We start from the raw sequence: 22721 nt of genomic DNA on the forward strand, positions 1-22721 counted from the left end.
TTAATTACACATACCATTGACTCAAAAGCATAATATATATTATGCGTAGAATAATAATTAATATGTCATTATTTAATATATCACAATATTTCATAAATACAAGTTATTTTTTATACACAATGTGCCTCCAATATAAAACAATATTATTTAATTTATAAAGTCATAGCTTCAACACTACATGTTTAAATTTAATTCATGAATTTTGGGTCAAATTTGGTAAAAATGTTAAATATAAGCTGACAGATGGCGAGTGCACCACATCTGTGCACATTGTCAGTCTAGAATGCCAAAACTTACAACTCAGGATGGTACAACCGAAACCATCAATCTTTTACTTATCAAAATAACTCTACATACTGCAAAGATTGACGACACAAGAGAAAACATAATATTGTATATTATGTACGAAGTAACGTGAACCAAAAAAATTATCATCATGCAGTTGATATTACTTGAAAATGGGACATAAATCCACATCCAAAATCCAATCTGTCCAAATGTGGACTCAATCACCAATTATTATGGATTGGTGCAGTCGGGCAGAAGGAGATTTCAACAGAAGCGGACAAGTTGTCCGGCTGAATGAGTCCACAATACCATTAATATTTTATATGAATGTACTTAAAATGTGGAAAACACTAAACAAGACGATATAATGTTTTTTTTAATAAATATGTTTTCATAATACATATTATACCCACTTGAAAATACTCAAGAGTATTTAATATATTTTATATATTTAATAAACTCTGAGTACGGTCCATTTGCAAGTGTACCTAATTTCATTGTAATTCATTTTGGGGTGACAAAAATGCTTCAGACTGACATGTTTAGGCCCTCTCTCTAAGCACCGTCCAACCTCTATGTTACATACTGATATTACATTTATATTGAAGACACATAACATTTTAATATCCAGAATGATTATAAAATATTTACAGCAAAGGAATGAAATATCGTAGATTAAGAATAACATACATTTATAAATACTGGAATTTTACAAACACAACCAAATCAACTGGCAAACAACCAAATGATGGAGAAAATTATAATATCATGTATTGTATGCATGATTAATATTTTTTTCTCCAAATGGCATAATATATTATTTTTACTATAAACTCGATAGACATATAAAGCTATATTTAATTATTACAAAATGGAGACCATTTTCTTTTTTATCTGTGGTTTAAATATTAAAACATAAATCCTAATCTGAAGAACAATAATAATGCAACTTTATATATATAGGTGATTATAGCAAAAATGTATTAAAATATTTATAAAAATGAAACAGCGCAATTTAATATTCATCATGTATGTAATTTTGAACGAATCTTAATTTATATGTATAATTAATTAAACTTGTGCCCTTCATGTGGTGAATTAAAACAAAACAATAATTATATAATTTTATGGAATATATCTTAAAACTATCAACATGGTGTTCTTGTTATCAATGAATAAACATTTAAATGGACGGTTTGCGGTTTAACCGTTTGGTTACAAAGTTTTTTTTTCTAAAAGACTCAAATTGCATATTAGGATACAATACTTTGTACTACTACAAAATTGATATAAAACAAGATATCCGTATGTATCTCTAAGCATTATATAGGTACATAAGATTGCTGGTAGTTGTATAATATATAATATACAGTAAAAAATTATGCATTCAAATTGCCTGGTAATTCGAATATTTTAATTCATTATGAAATAATTCACATACGATATTCTACTGATAATTCGAAAATCAAAATTATTTTCGACTGTTCATTTAAAATTGTAGTAACACAACGAAATAGAAAAAAAAATTAGATGCAATTTGTAATTCATAATTTGATTTTGTTATTTTAATATGGAACTCCTGAACAACCAAACCGTTAAGCCACAAAGCGTAAATCAAAATTGAATAGATGGGCAGTTACGTTTTGTGTCACACATTTGATAGTACGCAGTCAATTACAAATTACGAAGAAAAAATAATATGCATCATAACCAGACAAGTCTTTCACTCGTAATTCTAATATTTACAGCTCATCCTTTTCATCAGTCTCCATTTCCAGGTCTCCGGCGTCCTCTTCTTGCATGTCGAACTGGTTTTGGGGTGGAACATAGTTTCCGAAACCATAAGGGTCCCCTCCGGTCGCTTCGAAGCTCTTCTGTTGCTGCTCCGGAGTCCAATTCAGGTCCTCCGCGTTGGGCAACATCCAGTCTTGGCACAGTTTAACGTGCTTCTCGCAAATCTGGAAAGGAAAGTATAATTAAAATAACCATAATTATTTACACTAACAAAACTCATTGCTAAATGGTTATGTGGAGCAGGGATGCGACCATACTAAAGAACTGGAATGCCTACAAAGATACAGCGTAATGATATCTTGTTGATCATGTCGAGCTGGCAAAACTGTGGTAATGATGATGACTAAACAATCATTTCACAAAAATGATTTCATAAATTTTATGTATACATGGGCGCCGCACGGATTTTGTGTAAAGTGGTACATGTAAGAAAACTCTTCACGTAGGCGTCGCAGTTTATAATTTACAGCCACAGTCCCGTCCCTTCAACATTTTCTTACTTAAACCTTACTACAACGGTGCCACTTAAGCGGCTAGTAATTCATACCTAGACTATAACAACCAAGAATATTTCGTCCATCACAGTCGGTACCTTTTACATTGACATGTTATACCTCTTGAAATAATTTCATTTTTTAACAAAATTATGCTCATAATTTTTGCTACCTACGCAGAGCGCCAGCAGCGGTTTCTACATACGGAGTATATTATGTAGGTATGTGTGTGAGTAATTAATTATCAATGAAATGTTAAACTAAAATTTAAAAAACTATCTAAAAAAAAATTGAATCAAAAGTGGTGCGCTTGCACCACCTTACACCTTACACTCTTACAGACCGTATTATTGTTATTATTATAATATGTTGTCCTTTGTCGGCTCTTCTTCATTCGCTTGCGATTCATGATAATAATAATGAAATAATACAATATTTTATTATCTATCATTCTATCAGAATCGTTTCTTTGGCGGCACATACTTACATACTCAAATAATAATTATTTTAATATTATTAATAATTTGCAAAGACTTTGAAAATATTATAAGCGCGCATAATGTTTTTTATGGTTGTAAAAAGCATTATAGTCAGAATTCGATCAAAACATCCGGAAGTTAATGCATTTTTCATCAATGAAAACGTTATTTATTATCTCTCCTTTTAAAATAATAACAATTGAAATTTGAAATTATGACGAATCAACAAAAAATCACTCCTTTCAGACACTATATAATCTGGCATCTTTTTTTTATTTCAATCAGTTCTAAGATCGCATTTCAACAGGACATCAACAGAAAAATGAATGAACAATTAAAATATCCCATTCACAAGAAAGATGGTGATATCAATTCAATATGGAAATACTATTTGACATCAGTTGATGGAGCTACAGCTAAGTGTAAAACATGTAATGTGGTGTTAAAAACTGGCGGAGGAAATACCATAGGACTGCACACACATTTGTTTTCAATACACAAGATGAAAATTTATGAGCCAACTTCTGTCAATAATTCTCTTTCATCAAGTACATGCAATCCTATTACGAAAACCACCGAAACTCCTGAACGACCGCTGAAGAGAAAATTAATATCTGATTATTTTTTAACCAAAGAAGATCAATCACTTGACGCTGTGCTGGCACGGATGACATCGCGAGATGGTTTGCCATTCAGTGTTTTTACTACATCGATTGATTTGAGAGCAGCTCTGTTGGCTAAAGGATACCAGTCCCTCCCTTCTTCTGCTACTTCGATAAGAAACCGTGAAGTAGATTACAGCAAGAAAATTCGAAATATAATTATCGAAGAAATTTATGAATATAAGAAAAACGGAAAGCGTTTTAGTTTGACGTTGGATGAGTGGACATCGGGGGCCAATAAACGCTACATGAACATTAATGTGCACAGTGAAAATGGTAAATTTTGGAATATTGGTTTATCTAGAGTGTATGAATTAATGCCAGCCGATGCTTGTGTAGAATTAATGAAGAAACGCCTAGAAAAACACCGTATTTCATTGGATAATGATATAGTTTCCATAGTAACCGACGGTGCAAGCATTATGGTGCGCGTTGGAAAGCTTGTCATCTCAGAACACCAATTATGTATCGCTCATGGAATTCACCTTGCTATTTCTGAAGTCCTTTATAAAAAGATTCCAGCTCAATCCACAGAATCATGCTCTGAAGAAAATGACGAATTCACTGATGGCTATGAAGAAGGAGGATTTACCATAGCTCACTGTGAACCGGAAAATATTATTTTATCGGAAGAACACTCTATCAGCGATACAGTAAATAGAGTCAGAAAATTCGTAGCGTTATTTAGAAGATCACCCTCTAAAAATGATGCTCATTTACAAAAATTCGTTAGGGATGAACACGGAAAAGAACTTTCACTTATATTAGACTGTAAAACAAGGTAGAATAGTCTTTATAATATGCTGGAGCGATTTATATCTTTGAAATCAAGTATACAAAAAACAATAATAGATTTGAGGAATTTTCCCGTGACATTTCATGAAAATGACTGGATGAAAATTGCAGAAATTATAAAAGTCTTGAAACCGTTAAAATCAGCTGGCGAAGCACTCTGCCGACGTGACTCCAACTTGTCCGCAGCCGACGCAATTTTAAATTTCAGTTTCAAGCAATTGACCGAGCTTAAACCTGCATTAAGCAAAGATATGTCAATTTCTCTAAAAAAACATATTATACAAAAACGAAGACGAAACGAACTGATACACTTAAATATCTAATAAATCCTCAATCATTCGATGACAATGAAAATGACAAAATGTTTTCGACAGCAACTCCTAAAACTATGAGAGAAACAATTAAAAAATTAATTGAAAGATTAGCCGAAGAAAAGGAACAAGATATGCTGCAAATACCAGAGCCACTCGATCGAACTGCATCTATTGAACCCTCTTCAATACAGTCATCTCATATAGAATCCTTATCAAGTGAACAAATAACGATGAAAGAACAGTCACAAGACGCAATAACAAAAAGCATGATGACGTGCGAACCGAAAGTTCAAAATGATACTGGCCTCATGTCCGTACTAAAAAAAGAAATGGTATTATTTGAAAATGGGGGTTCACGTGGTCATCGCCTTGAATTGGTATATAAATATCTGATGACAATACACCCAACGAGTGTGGAAGCTGAACGTGCTTTTTCAGCAGCAGGCTGCCTGGGTACCAAAATTAGATCCAGATTAAATGACAAGACACTTGATGCATTGGTATTACTGCGGGCATATTATCGGGAATAATGTTTAATTTCTTATATCTTAAATTTTTTAACATTGTAATTTTCAACACAATATGTTATTTTTTATTTTAATTGAACTTGTATTTGTTATCTTTCTATAAATAAATACAACTTTTTTACTATGACATTATTATATAATTACAATATTATTTACTCCATTAAACCTATGTATTTCCAAGATTGAACCTACACAATATTAACAATAAATGTCTTATTAAATAGTATAATTTATACTAGATTTATTTTTGACCGATTTTATCAATGTTATTTGTACAAATAAACAGTTATTATTAACTATCGAAAAAAATGCCAATCCCGGAATCGTCAAATTGTAATCCCGGGATCAAGATTTTGGCTCGGGATTGGATTCCCTACTGGTGACAGTACCTATTATCGCGGCCATAACAAGAAAATTTATGTGTAAACATGTATTATCCTGCAGTTGCAAGATTGCATGCATGAATCAAAAAAGTTCGGAAGCTTCTGAATTTTCATGACAGTTGACAATTTTTCGATCTGCGCCTGCGCAGTAGAACGATAGTGGCGAACCTGTCGGCAAAAAAAACCAACTACGAACGAATTTTGAGGTTAACCGATTTTCACTACCTGTCAAATAGTAGGTACCAACCAAAAATGACAACATCGCGTTTCGCTCACTCTTGAAGAATGAGATTGGAGAGACAGTCAGGACTTTAACATGTAAACAGTTATTGACACGATAAGTTTAAAATACAGTAGAACCTCGATAATTCGAAAAACGATGATTCGAATTTCGCCGTTTTTCGAATTTTTCGTCAATTTTAACCCCCAAGAATCATTTTTCATACAAAAAGTTCGTTATAAATCGAAATTTTCGTTATTTCGTAATTCGAAATGGAATTTGGCCCCAAAGGCCATTTTTATCCATATAAATCGAAATAAATAATAGTAAAATACTTATTTTCTTGAAAAGTAATAAATTTAATGACTGCAATTAATTAGGCAAACACCTGCAAATTTACTGATGGGAGGCAAAACCCAAAGTTTAAGTTGTGGAAAAACCCTAAAACTCCTAATGTACTATGACACAAATGACTTATCCAAGCATCAATATTATTATTGCAGGGGATGTCAATCAAGGTACATTTACTTGTCATTCATGTAAATTCAGAATCCATTATTTTATTAATGTGAAAAAAATGTTGTTTTACAACTTAATCTTAGCACATTGCCACTAAATGGTTTTCAGTAAAAAAAAACATTTATTTACGAAATTTCGTAATCATTAAGTAACTAACTTGTGTCATTTTTTTATAACTGACAGAATTACGTATTTAATAAACAATGAGTTTCTTATCTTTTAAAATTTAAGTTGATAACAACTGAATCTTTAGATTAAACTGGCAATAATGAATACACAGTGACCCTTTGTTTGACAGGACTAGTTCTCTAATTGACCTAATGAATTCACTTGACATTTTTATTATTGTTTATAGAATAGTAAAGAATTTTATTTTAAATACAATACACACCTACATAGGTACCCGTTTTTACTGTGAATTTGTATGAATCTAGATTAGATTTTCGAAAGGAACAACATTCTTATTTAAGAATTTGTATTCTTGGTAGGTACCTATCTAACTGGATGTCTGATTACTCAGTAATTAGTGCTTATTTACAAAGTGTAAAAAACACATATTTCGAACTAGTTCACCATTGAATCACTTTTTTCACTGGTAATACCACGTAACACTATTTTTCAATACTGCATCGTCTCCATACAAATTAACGAAAAAAAAAATTTCTTCGGAAAATTCGATTTATAGCGATTTTCGCTAATTCGAAATCAAATTTTCGGGGTCCCTTGGATTTCGAATTATCGAGGTTATACTGTACACACTATTGCTGCCAGTAAATCCATGTACATTTACAGGCGCTATAATATATGATAATCGTGAACTTCTACCAAGAGAATTGCATTGTACCGTATTAAAATATAGATCTTACTTCAATTTTGCCATCTGGCATAGAATCGCCGACCCGTTTGCTGTAGATGTCCACGATGTGGTCTTCGTTTTCTCCAACAATTCCTTCACACTAAAAAAAAAAAAGATTACAAGGTCAGACTTAATAAATAATTATGGATTTTAACTTTTCAGTAGATGCATATCTATTTAGTGTAAAAAGGTAGTGTTTCCTGTGTAGATAAAGATAAACCACCATCCCTAGCATGAGATGACTTCACTGTGAAGATAGGTACAAATTTTTTAATGGCAATTGGTTTTTAACAATTTTTTCAACCCTTAGAACTCATGTCCTGGATCCAAATACAGCAGAACCCTTAATTTCTGAAATCCCGTTTCATTTTAGTACATTAATTTCCAGCAATTTACGTCTGAAATATGCAAAATTCAATTAAAACTGAAATTAAAAATCAAATTTATTTGAGCACATTCAATTCTTGAAGTTTTGTGTTGGTATTGTTTACACCTGTTCAAACAATGTCTCGGCAAAGAAATTGTCAGTTTAAAAGAAAGCAACATTCTCGAAAAGGCAAAAGAACACATTGACACAATATGATCCAAATCAATTTGTATGATTATTAATAAAGAAAATTATATAAAAAGTATATTATAGTCGCACTGAGTATGTATCTCCTGAGTGAATAGAGAAATTGTTTGTGTTTGGTCTCCCGCCTGAATATCAAATATGCCCTGGCAGGTGGGGTTCCGTTTCACAGCATTGCCATGTGAAAGTCTCTGTGTACCCTTAGTGTGAAGCCAGCCTTATACCCATACCCCATTTACACGTGCATGGATTTACTGCTGACAGTACGTATTATCGCGGCCATAACAAAAAAATGCACGTGCAAACACGTATTATTGTGCAAATTGCAAGATTGCATGTATGAATCAAAAAAGTTCAGAAGCCTTGAATTTTCACATGATAATTATTGGACCGTGCAATATCTGCGTCTGCGCAGTAGAACGACAGTAGCGAACTGCCGGTATCTCATTTTGAGATTGACCGATTATCACGACCTGTCAAATAATACCATAAAATGACAACATCGCGTCTCGCTTACTCTTCAAGAATGAGATTGGCGAGACAGTCAGCACTTTTACGTGTAAACAGCTATTATCGCAACAGTTTAAAATACACACTATTGGTGCAAGTAAATCCATGCATGTGTACAGGCGCTAGACTACACAATCTCTCACCTCAATCTTCAAGTTTAATCTGGCTATAATAGAAATTATATTTATATTTTGCTCAAAGCGACAATTCTCGATCGGACCAAATCGTCAGTGAGAGTTGTCAAGTCTGACGAATTAATTTGTGCATAATACTGGTTGCACGGTTATCAGATTATAAAAATATCCTTACATAAAACTCCAAGCTCTTATTAAGGTCATCGTCAGTGACAAAGTCAGTAAGGGAGAACTCGGGATTCATGCCACCAGACTCGGACATCATCTTCATGACGGCTAACTTCTGAGTCGCCTTGTAGCGGACACGGACGTAATCTGTCATCTTTTTACCTAGAAGAAGAACGTATATTTAAAATACTATGTATTGCACTTAGATGTAAGCTAAGATGATCAAATGGTATAGAAAGAGACTCAAAATACATGGAGCTAAGGAATGGAAGCTTGCAGCAGGCAGATGTGTCATGTATTGGTAACAATATGTCATGTTTTACTGACAAGAATGATAATTATTGAAGGAATTATGAAAGATTTTAAACTATAGACGGATTTTTATTAACTTTGTGTATTGCAACCAAGCTGGAAATGGAACCAAAACTGATCCCTGGAACCCTGAGAAGCCCTCAATGATTTAGAAACCAGAACCTTTGATTCAGAATCTTGAGAACCCTTTAAAAATCACAAAGTTCCAAGGGTTCCATTATTCTTTTATTTTTGGTCATCAATTACTAATGCTGGAGCCAGTTATTCCAAAAAAAATACTAATTAATAAGGTGTATATTCCAAAGCAATGTTTTCATTTTTTTTGTAGTTTGGCTGAATACCTACTAACTGTAGTATCCACATGGTAAGGTTATCTTGAAAAAATAGTGCAGACACCTACGTTTTCGTCATTAAAATTAAAATAAATTATCCATCATATACCAATTCAAGTAGGTAAGTATATTGATTTTTTTAAAGAACTGGAACCGGAGTTCTGATCTTTTAATTGGTCAAACCGAACCTTTAAAAATTGAGGATTCTAACAGCTTTAGAACCCTCGGTGGCAATTATTCTGCAAACGATTTTTAGTATAGTTAAATTGGTAAGAATATAATAATTAATATTTATTTTGAATGTTAATGCATTGAAAAATGACTGTTTAAAAACCCATGTTTATAGCTGTTTCCGGTCTGTTTTGACATTTTTTTTCCCTTTATTGACAATATCGCTTTCATGTATTAAGTTCCAACTATTACACGACTTTGGAAATCATTATTTTTCAATACTATGTAATTATTATGATTTACTGTAAGTTAAAAATACTTACAAACATCGTCTAAAATTTCTGATAGGTACACTTGCGATTTGGAAAGTGGCACCTTGTTTTGGTGAATGTTACCAGCCCCGTCGAGTCTATAGTTGCCAACCTATAAATAAAGAAAGGAACAACATGATACAACGAATGAAAAAAGAATCGTAAACATTCTACACACATTTTTTTTGTACAATGGCTTGCCGCATGCTAAGTTGATTCTAAGTGAACCATGAGTAAACACACTGGTTTACATACTTCCGGCTTTAACAGTTTGATATAATATGAATGTGAATCTTGTAATTTCATAATTTAACAAAGCAATGATAACAATCTGACATCTAAAACATGTTTTGTAGCATCCGGTCTCTATCAGCTGCAGGTCTATTCTTAACGGTTATCACTTTAGCACGTTTCCGTTAATTTCATTCTTCCAAATTAGCACGAAAGGTATTCTTTACACTAAGCGGTTAGCGGTGACTATCTCTAATTTGTAATATGGCAAAAATTTGGGTTGGTAGACATGTCACTCAAATTCGGATATGTTCATATTGCCGAACCCCAGCGGATAAGACCAAACACAAGCGGATAAAGCCGAACCAGCGCGCCATCTAGTCGGTAATGAGCTGAACACAAGAATTTTGTATTGACACGTCAGACATATCAACATAACCTACACTTTTACTAGTCATGTCATTGCGATTACAGCAAAACAGTGGGATCTTGCGTCTCAATTCTCAATATGTAAAATTGACATACTCTGTCTCGTTCTCAACGTTAGCACGGCCATGCGGCGGCCAGAATACGTAAAATGATAAATGTGATATATTTATCACAATTAGCTCTTTTATGATATTAAGTAATATGTTAAAATAGGCCTGGCCTGCTGAGCTGTAAATTTCCCTCCAAGTTGTCAAAGGAACGCACATGATAAATTGATTGTCTCACATACTCAATCGAGTTAAAAACCTAAATAAAATGAATAGTGGATACATGTTATTTGTTCAGTATATTTGTAAAATTATAGGTATGAATATAGAAAATTATCATTTATCTAGCAACTCTGTGCCATCCATTGATATACTACTGGATGAATCATATGCTTCTTAAAATGACGCCCAATTTTCAGCGACTCGGCCAGTGTTAAAACTTACTGTTTTAATTTACTTAATATTTGTCTCGAAAACGACCTGGCAATAATTATGAGTAAGCCCGATCTAGCTTGCATCCTACTCCAACTAATAGTCAGCGCATGACGACTTGCTCTGTCCGCTCAGACATGAATTTTTGGTAGCTTGCAAGCTTTGGCTTGCAGACACCCTTAGGGTCACTATTCCAAGAACGCAAATTTAGTTTTACAGCCAGGGCAATACGGGTGAAATTCGGGAATCCATGTCAACGGCCTTAACGCATTATACCTACAAGGAAATATTATTAGACGATATTCGTAATATCTTCTTTTGTGGTACATTTTTAAAATGACACTTGTATGGGAACTCCTCATCTAGTAGTATATCAATGGTGCCATCTCAATTATAGATTTTTTCAAGATTGGCTATATTATCGCACAAGAAATTTTTACTGTACACATCCAAAGTTTTCTACACACACGCAACGTAAATTTAGAGATAACCATTACACAGCTGCATCTATGACAAATGAGTGACTTGTTTGTATCATATGTTAATCAAAATCAAACAAAGCGGGCGGCAAATTTGTGTGTACACAGAGATTCCCAAACTTATGTGACCCACTGCCCCTTCAGAAAAAAAATACTCCCTCAATGCCCCCAAGCAAATAAACAGAAAAATACAGTGACGTATTTGCGTTATTTTATGTATCTTTATTTCTACCTATGGAACGTAGTAAAGAAAGATATTGTTGTAAATAAGATGCCATGATCCTTAAAATTATAAAATCATTTATTAACATCAACCATAGTAGGTAACATTCGCATTAAATTAAGATAACGTAACTTAAGATTAGAATCAAAATTACAAATAACGATAAATATGAACCCGGCCCGGTCCCTTGTTAACAATTTATTAATGTTCGGCTCTATTTTTGTCGGCAGCATTCTTAAATCACCACGATTAGTTATTTGCAGTCGGCAGCCTAAATTTGTGACCACGCTTAACCCACGTTTTAATAAATATGATAAAAGAAATGCAGTTAAAAACTTGTGACAAAACAATATAATACAGGATAAAATGCAAGTGACTGGTTTTGCAGCGAGAACTTTTTATAACAATCATCGAATTAATTTCAATTTAGTTTTTAGAATTTTCTTCTGCATTCTTTTCGCTTCCTTATTTCTTCTTCTTCAGTCATATCCGTCCCTTAGTTGGAGCATATGAAAACCCCGAGGCGACTCCAATCGTGACTCCCAGACACTCCGCATCGAGTTGGCTCCAGCCATTCACATTCGGATAGCGGATTCGCTTCCACCGCCCCCTTATTTACATTCAACGCCTACCAATTGCTTCCGAGAATCATTTCATATGGGATAGAATCGCCCACTTTGGGAAATACTGGCGTAGAGCAGTATATTCATACAGTAAATGAAGACTCTTATCTGGATTGCAAGAATATTTTACGATGGAATTATTCAAATGTATTCAATTTTGTTCAAGGGCGCACTTTAAATAGCTTTGCAGTCGACCAAGCACCCATGAGCGACTGGTTGCACATCATTAATGTAAATAATAGTACATTAATACAATAATCTTGGAAGAACAGAAAAGCATTTAATGGGGTCACACACTAAAAACAGACACACACGGCAAGCTCGCTTCAGATATGCACCACATTTGCGGCTGCAGATAAATAAATTGAATAGGAACCAAATTAAACAAAGCCACAGGTTCAATTCGCCGGACAAATAAACAATGTGTGACAAAACGGCTAACTCCATTTGGGCAAATTGTTCAGAAAGGAGAAAAACCATAATAATTTAACTATCGAGCGGAATCTAACATTCCAACTTAAAATTTTTTTTTTTTTACAAATAAAACGCGAATCAAATTGAGATGCATGAGGCCTACTGTCGCCATCTCTGTAAATTCACTGAAGAATGACACTGATGAAGAGTGCCAACAATAATGTATTAGTAATTTGAATTATTATTAATTATTGATGCTAATTGCAATTAAATATAACAGTTTCTACGTGTGCGTACGTTAAAATTATTTGCGACATGACATCCATAGATAATATTTTGAACAAAACCCAACCTGCAGATCATAGATAACATTCTTATATAAAATATATAGTGCCAACCGCTAAAAACAAAAAAACGTGATTTTGACATGACAGTCGAAAAGTCTAGGCATATAGAAGATAATAGAAACGTTCATTGAGTCATGGATGTGTCGATGCAGTGCAGTTCAACGTGAGGTGACCTCATTGTTGTTCTGGTGATTTCGGCAGATTTTGCTAACTGAGAATGTTTGTTTAAACATTCAAAATGTGCTACGGGATGGAAGCATTAGTCCGATAACATTTTAATCACCAAGAAAAACGACATTACACACTTTTTTCCCGTAGCGGCAGCTTACTGTGATCTCACGTGATAGTAGGCGACATGCACCTCAATTTTATCAGAACGTAAGCTGCACTATGAATTAATACACTATTTTAGCTTCCCTTTTATATATAAAGATTTGAGTTCCATTTACGATATTGGAAATTTGCATCTGCAATTGGGTGTTTTGTGTGAGCATAGAAAACATGCTTTATAACAAAATGCCATCAAAATCTCACTTTTGGCAGTGGAAATACTCATTAATTTTTAAATATAAGACATTACCTCGACAGTTTTTTTAGGATTGGTGTTCATAATAGACTTCTCCACCTCGTCGATCGTGGCACGGCATACTAAAATAGAAAAACAAAGGGAAAATTAGCAGGATTTCCAAAAATATATCATAGAAATAATGATTACATAACAATTGGCTAATGACAAAAGGAATACATGTGACACATAAGTTAAAAATGAGTTAGAAGCAGTTTTCACATCATGTTCTGTGGGTCTATTCTATACACAAGGTGGGTATAGACAGCTGTTTATCATATTTATGTATTGAGATATTATAATTATTGCTACAATAAGTTATCCATCTATCTCGCTCTAAAAGCTAATACAACTGAAAACGGAGCTGTTAAAACATAGCACTTTTTTAGATGGTTAATTTATTGTAACAATTGACCACCTCAATACATAAATATGATAAACTACCATCAATATCCGCTTTATGTATAGAATAGACCCACTGAAGCATGGAACGGTTTTGTATGAAAAGTTAAAAGCATTTTATTTCTAAAATTGGATTACACTACATATGCATAAAATGTCGTTATAATTTTCATATCAATGTAGGTAGATTGGAATCATTCCACAGTGACAACATGGGCACTATTCATACTAACAGTGCAACAGGCATTGTAGCAAGCAATACCAATACACCTGCGAATCACCAATAGTGCCACTGTAGAATGATTCCAGTATAAAATCTAATTTGAATGTTTTTGTCTGCCTTCTAACTTCACTTCACTAATACACACCAAGAAATATCAATATATATTTCTATTTTTACATAATTGGTTCCTGAAAATGCGTATGAATATTGAATGCACGTAAGTAAAGCAATTTAATAAATGCCGGACTATTGGACGCGCCGGATTGGTGAACGCCGGATTACCGAGCGCCTACTGTACCTATATAAACAATAATTACAAATACTTTTTCTAGAAATTGTACCTATAAGAGAGATATGAGACATTTTCAATGAGGCGCCAACATTTTACAAAAATAGAAACTGCCATTTTTGTTTCTAAGCCCCTCAAATACATTCAATATAATAAAACAACACAACAGCAATACATGAGTGGTAGGCCGTGCTGAAAATTAAATAAGAACGAAAATATAATAAAAACAATACTTTTAATAACATATAAACACATTAGAAATAAAATGACTTTGAAAGAAGATTAATAAAATTTAAGTACAATATAAATATTACCCATGTGATGCCAATTCATTTTATATTTTCACACGAATTATTAAAAAAAGATTTCAAAAAAAATACTGCTTTGCACTGAACAAAGTGATATACCATGACTTCTTACGTTTTACGACTATTTCATATTTGGCTGACTAATTGCATTTATGAAGCGGAAAGACCATAACGCATGATTAATTTACTTATTACGTTCATTAAGCCTACTACTATCAGAAACAGCAATCTCATATAATAAATGTAAACACTAAATAAAATATTGATTCTTCGAAATTTTATAAATAAAAATCGTTTAGATTTGTTAGTATTTTAACATAAGTTTTAAAAAAATCCACATAATATGTATGTTATTCTAATCTAACACTTTTTTGAGAAATAGAATAAAAATAAACTAAGAAAGATTTAATCCACCTTCTGAGGATGTTAGACATTTCAACCATTTTACACCTAAGCTATCTTCTTTTTATAGAAGGTAAACCATTGCGCAATACCAGAAAATGCTATTCTGAAGATCACCGGCTGCCACTGACCACAATATTAATTTAAATCCTGGAATCGTATTTTTTTAGTTAGGCCTATATTAATATTTGTTTTTCTCGATATCATCATTTTATTATCATTAAAATTATTTAATAAAAGGCAATCAAGTCAAAATAACCAAAAACGCAGTTATGGCCTTTTACGTATCGAATTGTATGTTTAACTTTAAATCGCTTTACACAACATGGTTACGTATCATGGACGTACACCATTTTAATTCTCAGCTAATGAGGACGAATAGACAAACGTATTTATTACATTACTAGTATTACAACTTTTTTTTTTTCGACCATGTCCAATCAGAGTGGAGGTTTGTATGAACAGATTTTGTTTTTACGAAAAATGAATGTCAGCCACTTAGTCAACCTATAAAGTTCATACCCTGACTCAAACGAAAATTGAAAAACAAGACCCAGGATTTGAACCTGGGACCCAAGATGCTGTAGGCCGACACTTAAGCCGCGCATCGATTTTATAATCAAAATTTATTAACATAATAGTGAAATTTTGTTAATTGAGCCAAAATGTTGAAGGTCTTCATGGAAATGCCAAATTTTCTGTGACCCAACAGTAGCTTTAAAGCTTAAAGTAAAGATACAGTAGGTACTCCATATTGTTAAAAAAATACATGGAAAACGGCTTGTCATTCAAATCTTTTAATGTAAAATTCTAAATAAACGTATGATATGACAATTTATATTATGACAATTAAAAATTATTAATATACAAGTGCAGCAATCACCGGGGGCAGTAGGTTGATTTTTTCCTAAATAAACCTTCTGAAGAAACCCAGAAACAAATGAAAACCTCATCGCATCAGTCTGCCACTGTGATCCGTTGTTTTTGGGTTAAAGTAGGTTTCATTATGTTTTAGCCAGGTCGCACATACAACCTCGCCTCGACTGCAATATGTCATCTGTTAATGTAATTTTGTTGGCACTCACAAAGCACATGAAATTACAAAACGCACACGGCATGATTGCAACATTTAGGTTGAAAAACATGCCTAATGTCGAATACAACATTTTTCAAAGTATACAACATGAATGTCGCTTGTGTAGTTTAAAAAGTCGCCGCTACCATGCATAGAGTTTATACTATTTTACAGTACGCGAGTCCCCTTTCTAGCTAGTACACATGATTGCCACCCGACTGCGGGTGGTCATTATCAGTGTCAGATCACAAGAGAGCAAAAATGACAATTAATGGCATATACAATGGATGCCTGAAAAAGTATATAGGCCAAACTTCTAGAACGGTAAAGAAGCGTGTGAGTGAATACGAGGGCATATCGACTTAAACACTACAAGATGTCAGCAATTGCCGAGCACTCGATGGATACAGGACACAAATTTGACTTTGAAACCAAGATATTGGGTCGGAATAAAGGATATTTCACACAATTGGTAAAGGAGGCCATCGAAATCTAGTAGAGTAGGGATGATGGATTACGGTTAAAAACATCATGGCTTCCGGCACTATCAACAAAATCCAATATTCGAGCCGGTATCTCTGGTCGTAACGATTGACACATTACTCTGAGCAACGTTTGCTCTTAACTAATCGGATTCCTTTTGACATTCTAAGAGCAACGTTTACATTCATATACCTACACTACATTTCATCATAAAAAATATCATCTCTTGATAATGGCCTCTGCAACGAGCCCGAAACGTCGAGGAAAGACGGAAGGACAAACATTATATAATAAAATGACATTTCAAGTTAAGAAATATCCTTCAAACAATTGAAACACTATGCATTTGTATATATCTAATTGATAATGAATGTACCCAATGTTTCCGCTAATAGAAATCACTGCTTCTTTGTTAGATGTACAATGACGTTTCTCAGTTTTGACAGGTCACGTCACATCACTGCCGGGGTTGTGTGCGCGGGAGAGACTTGCAACATTACGGTCGGTAATCATTTATGGTCACATTGGTGACAAGTGGAATTTCAGTGTAGGTACATTACGTTAGATCTCAATTAGAAGGTGGCAATGGATAATTCATTTGGTTCTCTCATCAATTGCTCGAATTGAATTGTGAGTAGGTATTACTAATTAATGATTTCTTTTATTATTTTATATTGCATAAATTGATGTGGTAAGTATAACGATTAAGTTCAGTGTGATTTTTACATTTACTTAAATATGAAAATTACGGGATGTTTTTCATGTTTTTTGGCAATATTATGGAGTACCGTTTCTTTACCAACAACATTTACATAGGTTAACTGATATAATGCCACAAATTTTTTTTAAATCGCTTGTTTTCCTTCTTACGAAATCAGTGTCAATCCAGATAAAATGGTTTTTCCTGTAAATAATGCTAGGAATCTCAAAATATAGTACTTCAGATCGTTAAAGAATTCAACAATCTTTATATTTATTATAATAGTGTGTGAATTTTCATTTTACTCACCTAAGCATTGCAGATTTTCTGGATCAATTTTAGCAGAAGTCAAAGCCGACAGCATTAAAACTGACAGCCCAGAAAAAAATATTAGATTCATCATTAATCGGGATACAACAAACACCTCACGTCACAATTTCATAAACGATTTTCGTTAATTCGATAAGTCTGATTCAATCGCAGGCTGGATATAAATTAAAGTATCTACATTAAAATGATTATTTGAAAATATGCAAGACGTGTAAACTTGTTATCTCAGATGTCACAATACACGATGTTGTAAATGATTGGTTGATCAGCCACCTGCACCCACCAATAGGAAACAAGGAAACTAGTTTATTGCAGTTTAGCGCCGTGCTATTTTTTATAACTAATTTCAAATTTTGGCGGAAACATTAGTCTGTTCGAAAATGAAATAAAATATCACGAAAACCTTGGCATTCTTCGAGGGTTTGTTTTTAATGTCGTTACCTAGGTAGGTACCTAGGCATTATAATAATATTGACTGATGATTTTCAACCATGATTAGAATAATTTAGATACTGTATCCTTCGGGTGCGTAACTGTTTAACATACTCCTTACCTTGCCATTGTTCAAACCCAATACCTGATAACAACTATTACGGCGAAGCGGAGCTACTACAGGGGAAGAGTTCGATTTGAGGGTGTCGATTAAGACACGCTGATGTTTGAGAGCATCTTTTAACCTATTCTGAGAATATTGGCAGTAGTGGGGGCCATAAATTCGTGTTCATTATCTATATTTGAAATCAAAGATCTCGTAGGTACCTAAATAATCTTTAGCCGGCTCGCACATCACAACTCGCCTTGTGTGCCTGACGGCCATAAATCAAAACTTCTAACTTCTGAGACTGCCGGCGAATGTTGCATGCTACAACCTCGCACATCTGCTTAGTTGTAATTAACGTCAAACGCGAAAAAGGAGAAGTCTCTCGTCTGCCATTTTTATTGTGTTGATTGTATGAACAAACGTCAAACGCGGTGACCAGCGATGAGCGAGCAATGACAGTGTAGACAGAGACAGAGACAGAAATGGCCGATGGCCGCAGGCTGTGCACATGTGCGGAATCGACATTTTTCGAGATCGACATGCAGGCTTTGGCCAATGCAACTCGAGGCATGTCGCAGGGTCGCAGAGTCGCAGTTGCATCGGCCAATCTGCGAAGCTCCATTTGATAACGTTTGTTTCTTGGTTTACGATGACGTCACATCGACGAATTCGTCGTAAGACGCATGCGGCGAGTTCTGATGTGCGAGCCCACTTATGATGATCCCTGGACGAATCCGATGATCCAGTGGTAGCTAGGTACCTACTCATGGGTACCGACCATAGATTTATTAAATAAAAAGAGGGGCGAGGCATCGGCTTTCACATATAACAGAATGAAGCCGGCCAACAATAGCCGACAACTTACGAGATATAGCTACGCGATAAAAAAAAATGCAGGGCATCACGGAGGATTTACTTTGGTCATTATAACGTACCCATATAATATAATGTTAACGTGGAAATTTTGCCGCAAATTGATTACCAGCCTGCCTCGCCATACTGTTTCCCCATACTTGCCTGCTTCACCATACTTTTATATAACCTGCCGCCCCTAGGTACCGACGATAGAAAAACAGCTGTCCTTAAGGAAAATTGGATTGAAAAAATATTAAGGTTGAACAGAATAACGTAACAGCGAATAATCAGGAAACAATATACCTACCTACTACCTATACAGCTTATGGAAGAAGAAGGGATCCTGGTGGGTACTCGCCCCCTGGGAAATAGATTGGTACCGATTGCCTTGGGCCAGAGCTGTTCTTGGGAGAGATGGGCAAACAAAACACTCAAGAAGTCATGCAGATATACCTAGATACCTACTTCAGAATGTCTAAATGTGACTGACGAGAAAAAAAGCAAGATAGCGATTTTTGGAAATGATTGTGATCGACTATGATTTTTAAAACTTTCATTGTTATTTTGTAACCTCAACTTAACTAATTAGTTAACCTACCTTTGAAGGCAAAGTAGATAATTTCCTTTACCATTCATTCTCACGAAAATAGGTATAAGATTACGGCCTAGGTACCTACTGCGCTAAATTAAATAGGTACTACTACCTACCTATTAATTTATCCGACTAATTACTCTTAAAGAAATAATTATGGTAGGTATCTCTTAAAAATATCATTTTACGAAGCTAATTTTAGATTTAAAAAGCGTTGTAATTAATAATATATAGGTACCAACCTATTTAATGATACGAATATTGGATTTTAGAATATTATTATGAATAAAGGTAAAGATTATTCCCATAATAATATTAAGATATCTTCGAATGTTTTGCTTTCAATCTGCACACCGTTTACCAATATTATTTATAAAAGATTAAAAAATAAAGAACAAAATGTATTTATGAACATACTAAAAACAGAACTTGCGTACTTGCTATGAACGTGTCCCATTATAAAGCTTCCGGTTAATAAGCGGAACGATGGGTGAGTCTATTATTTGAAATAATATGACAATGGATGGAGCGAATAAAATAAATATCGAAATACTTAGGCTCAATATTGATTATTTATGTATTTCGAGAATAAAATGATTGATATGCATCACGTGTTAGTATTTTGAGTTGAAACTAATAATTAATGCCAAAACACAACAAAATGGAATGGTACCTGCCAACAAAAATGTTATTAAAAATAGACTCGTCCGGAATATCTTCGGCAACATTCGGAAATTCGTCAGTTCTGGTTCGGTCAGCTGCCGAGAAGGACGTTTTGTGCGGAAAATGTGTAACATTTCAGTACAACAATATAGGAATTTAAACAATCCATTTAAATCGTTTTATCTTCAAGATATTGCAGAGCCTGTGCTACATTAGTGAATTGTGTCCCAGCGAGTACAATTTTATCATATTTGCAGGTAAGTTTCACCATTATTGACAGATTGCATATTCGCAGTCTGTTTGCTAAGTCATCTCTCGCCTTAAATTTCAGTGAAAATATCATAATTTATTAGCTACAGTGCCTATATCGAGTGTTTAAATAGAAATTCCGTAAAATTCGATCAAAATTCCGATTCCCGTGCCTACGTAACGTGCTAAAAAAATCAAACTTCGATTTTTCACAAGAAATCTTGGTCTTTTCCTGCAGTGTTGTTAAAATTAATCTAATATCGTGTTTTCCAAATTGTTTTATCTGGTTATTTTTATTTTGAAGTCGCTCCTGTTGCGACGTTGCTCGTACGTTGTGATAAAATTCGGCCGCTCAGACTTGGCAACGCGTGTCACATCATTGTATGATTTCAGATTGTCTAAATTCTTAGCGTTTCACAATATTTTCCAGCTATTTTTTACTAGGCGGCAAAATTATTTTGCCTTGATAACGAAGATGTACCTACTCTAAAAAATGCTTTGTTTTCAAAATAGGGCCGGAAATTTTCTCTGTCGGCGGCTTCTTTTCGCCCGCAGTATGTTCGCTAATTAGTTTCTACGCTTATTCTGATGTTGATATCATTAAAAGTGACATTTGTGATGTGATAATCAAATATTCGCCTATTCACCTGCCTTCCAAACGGCTCCGTCATATCCTTTTCGATTTAACATTGGCATAAAAGTTTGTTTATCCATTCTGGGCATACGGATTACGGCGAGAAGCGGCAGTATTGCTCGCCTACGTTACGGGTCTGTTTCTTTTATTATTGGTTCGGAGCGTAGCCCCTAAAACGTCTTGTCGTTAAGGTCGAGAATCGCTCGGTTTGCGCAATGCCTCTTGTTGTTTGTCTATCGATTTCGCCGTCGACCAATGGCGGACGACCGTTCTCGATTTTGCGCCGTTGCCGCGCTACCCACAACCAGGGGCGTACCGGCGTTTCAATAAAAGGGCGTCAAAAACAAATGAATATTTCTTCATAACAATAATTAGGCTGCCGTAATTTTCATTGATTTATGATGACGTTTATATTAGATTATCGTTGTATTCTTTAAAACATTTTTAAATTGTTGCTTCTGGAACGTATGCACATTAATTACCTATCATGTTGATATTGGAATGAAGTAGTATGGCTCATTGTTTTCTCACGTAAAAAGGTCAGAGAAGAAAACCGTCACAAATCGATTCAGAGAATTGTGCATTTAAAATGATACGATAACCAACCTAACCTAGCGTTACCTAATATATGGTATACTGCAGACAGCAACTTTTGTTTACGTTTACACTAATCTTTTGGGAGATGGGAAAGTTTTGAAATTGTCTTTTTGTCCACTGAAAACTTGTCTAAATATTGGTGTGACCAAGCATTATAAAATATGATCAGGTTTTAGTATGCCGGTTGCATTTACTGGCATATCATATTAGTGTAAACTGCACGATGCCGTGTTTCGACTTTCGTATTGATTATGACTGTTGAATTAGCTTAAATTTGAAGTCCAACTTTGTGTAACATTTCAGTTTATAAACACTGTTTATTTGCTTGTAGATTTGTGAGTTTCGTAAGTTTTATTTCGCATTGACAGGAGCTTATTATTTTTGTCGTCTAGTATCAGAGGTATAATTATACAATAATTTTAACAAAAACATTATTTTGTCTCACGTATCGCTATCGTCGCCCGGCCGTATTATAACCTACATTCGAACCTGTCCGCGAATATTGCAGTGAAAGCAAAGGTCCAGACTAGTAGCGCGATCTTCTATCATACACAACATTGTGAGGCGATATCTGTGCTGCGATGTGTATAACAATAAATTCGTGCTCTCCTGGACCGCGCGGCGACAATAATTATTATTACTAATCGTATTGATGCTACAATATTATTAACGCCACTGTCTCTTCCTGCAGTTTGAATTTAGAACTTAAATTGAATAATAACATCCTATCTACATGTTTTTTTTACGA

The 22721-nt window shown here is 34.2% G+C and overlaps 3 protein-coding genes across 3 annotated transcripts in view; 1 reads left to right on the forward strand and 2 right to left on the reverse strand.

The window, feature by feature from the left end:
• Positions 1 to 22721, reverse strand: part of D12 (YEATS domain containing 2 homolog D12) — a 440970-nt gene that overhangs the window by 76675 nt on the left and 341574 nt on the right. The gene's annotated exons all lie outside the window — the stretch shown is intronic.
• On the reverse strand, positions 1303 to 18093 carry sel (canopy family protein seele). The gene is made up of 6 exons (XM_085942776.1): positions 17822 to 18093; positions 13646 to 13713; positions 9853 to 9952; positions 8722 to 8876; positions 7342 to 7431; positions 1303 to 2246 (listed from the first exon to the last, which is right to left on the reverse strand). Exons 1-6 carry the CDS (start codon positions 17913 to 17915, stop codon positions 2031 to 2033), a joined length of 723 nt encoding a protein of 240 aa, XP_085798902.1. The 5' UTR covers positions 17916 to 18093; the 3' UTR covers positions 1303 to 2030.
• Positions 20572 to 22721, forward strand: part of Sin3A (SIN3 transcription regulator family member A) — a 60209-nt gene continuing 58059 nt past the window's right edge. Inside the window, exon 1 of the mRNA XM_085943025.1 lies at positions 20572 to 20750. The gene's annotated coding sequence lies outside the window, so the exon portion shown is untranslated. The remainder of the gene's footprint in view (positions 20751 to 22721) is intronic.

This window comes from Rhyacophila brunnea, unplaced genomic scaffold (genome assembly GCF_057557595.1).
Source record: "Rhyacophila brunnea isolate RB1 unplaced genomic scaffold, BYU_Rbru_1.0 scaffold_15, whole genome shotgun sequence".
NCBI classification, from domain to species: Eukaryota; Metazoa; Arthropoda; class Insecta; order Trichoptera; family Rhyacophilidae; genus Rhyacophila; species Rhyacophila brunnea.

Excerpts from the sequence above, each read along its gene's own strand:
- sel (XM_085942776.1), bottom strand. The coding sequence starts at position 17,915 with ATGATGAATCTAATATTTTTTTCTGGGCTGTCAGTTTTAATGCTGTCG. Across the intron at positions 9,953-13,645 it reads ATCCTAAAAAAACTGTCGAG|GTTGGCAACTATAGACTCGA; the intron begins GTAATGTCTTAT and ends CTTTATTTATAG. Across the intron at positions 7,432-8,721 it reads ATAAGAGCTTGGAGTTTTAT|TGTGAAGGAATTGTTGGAGA; the intron begins GTAAGGATATTT and ends TTTTTTTTTTAG.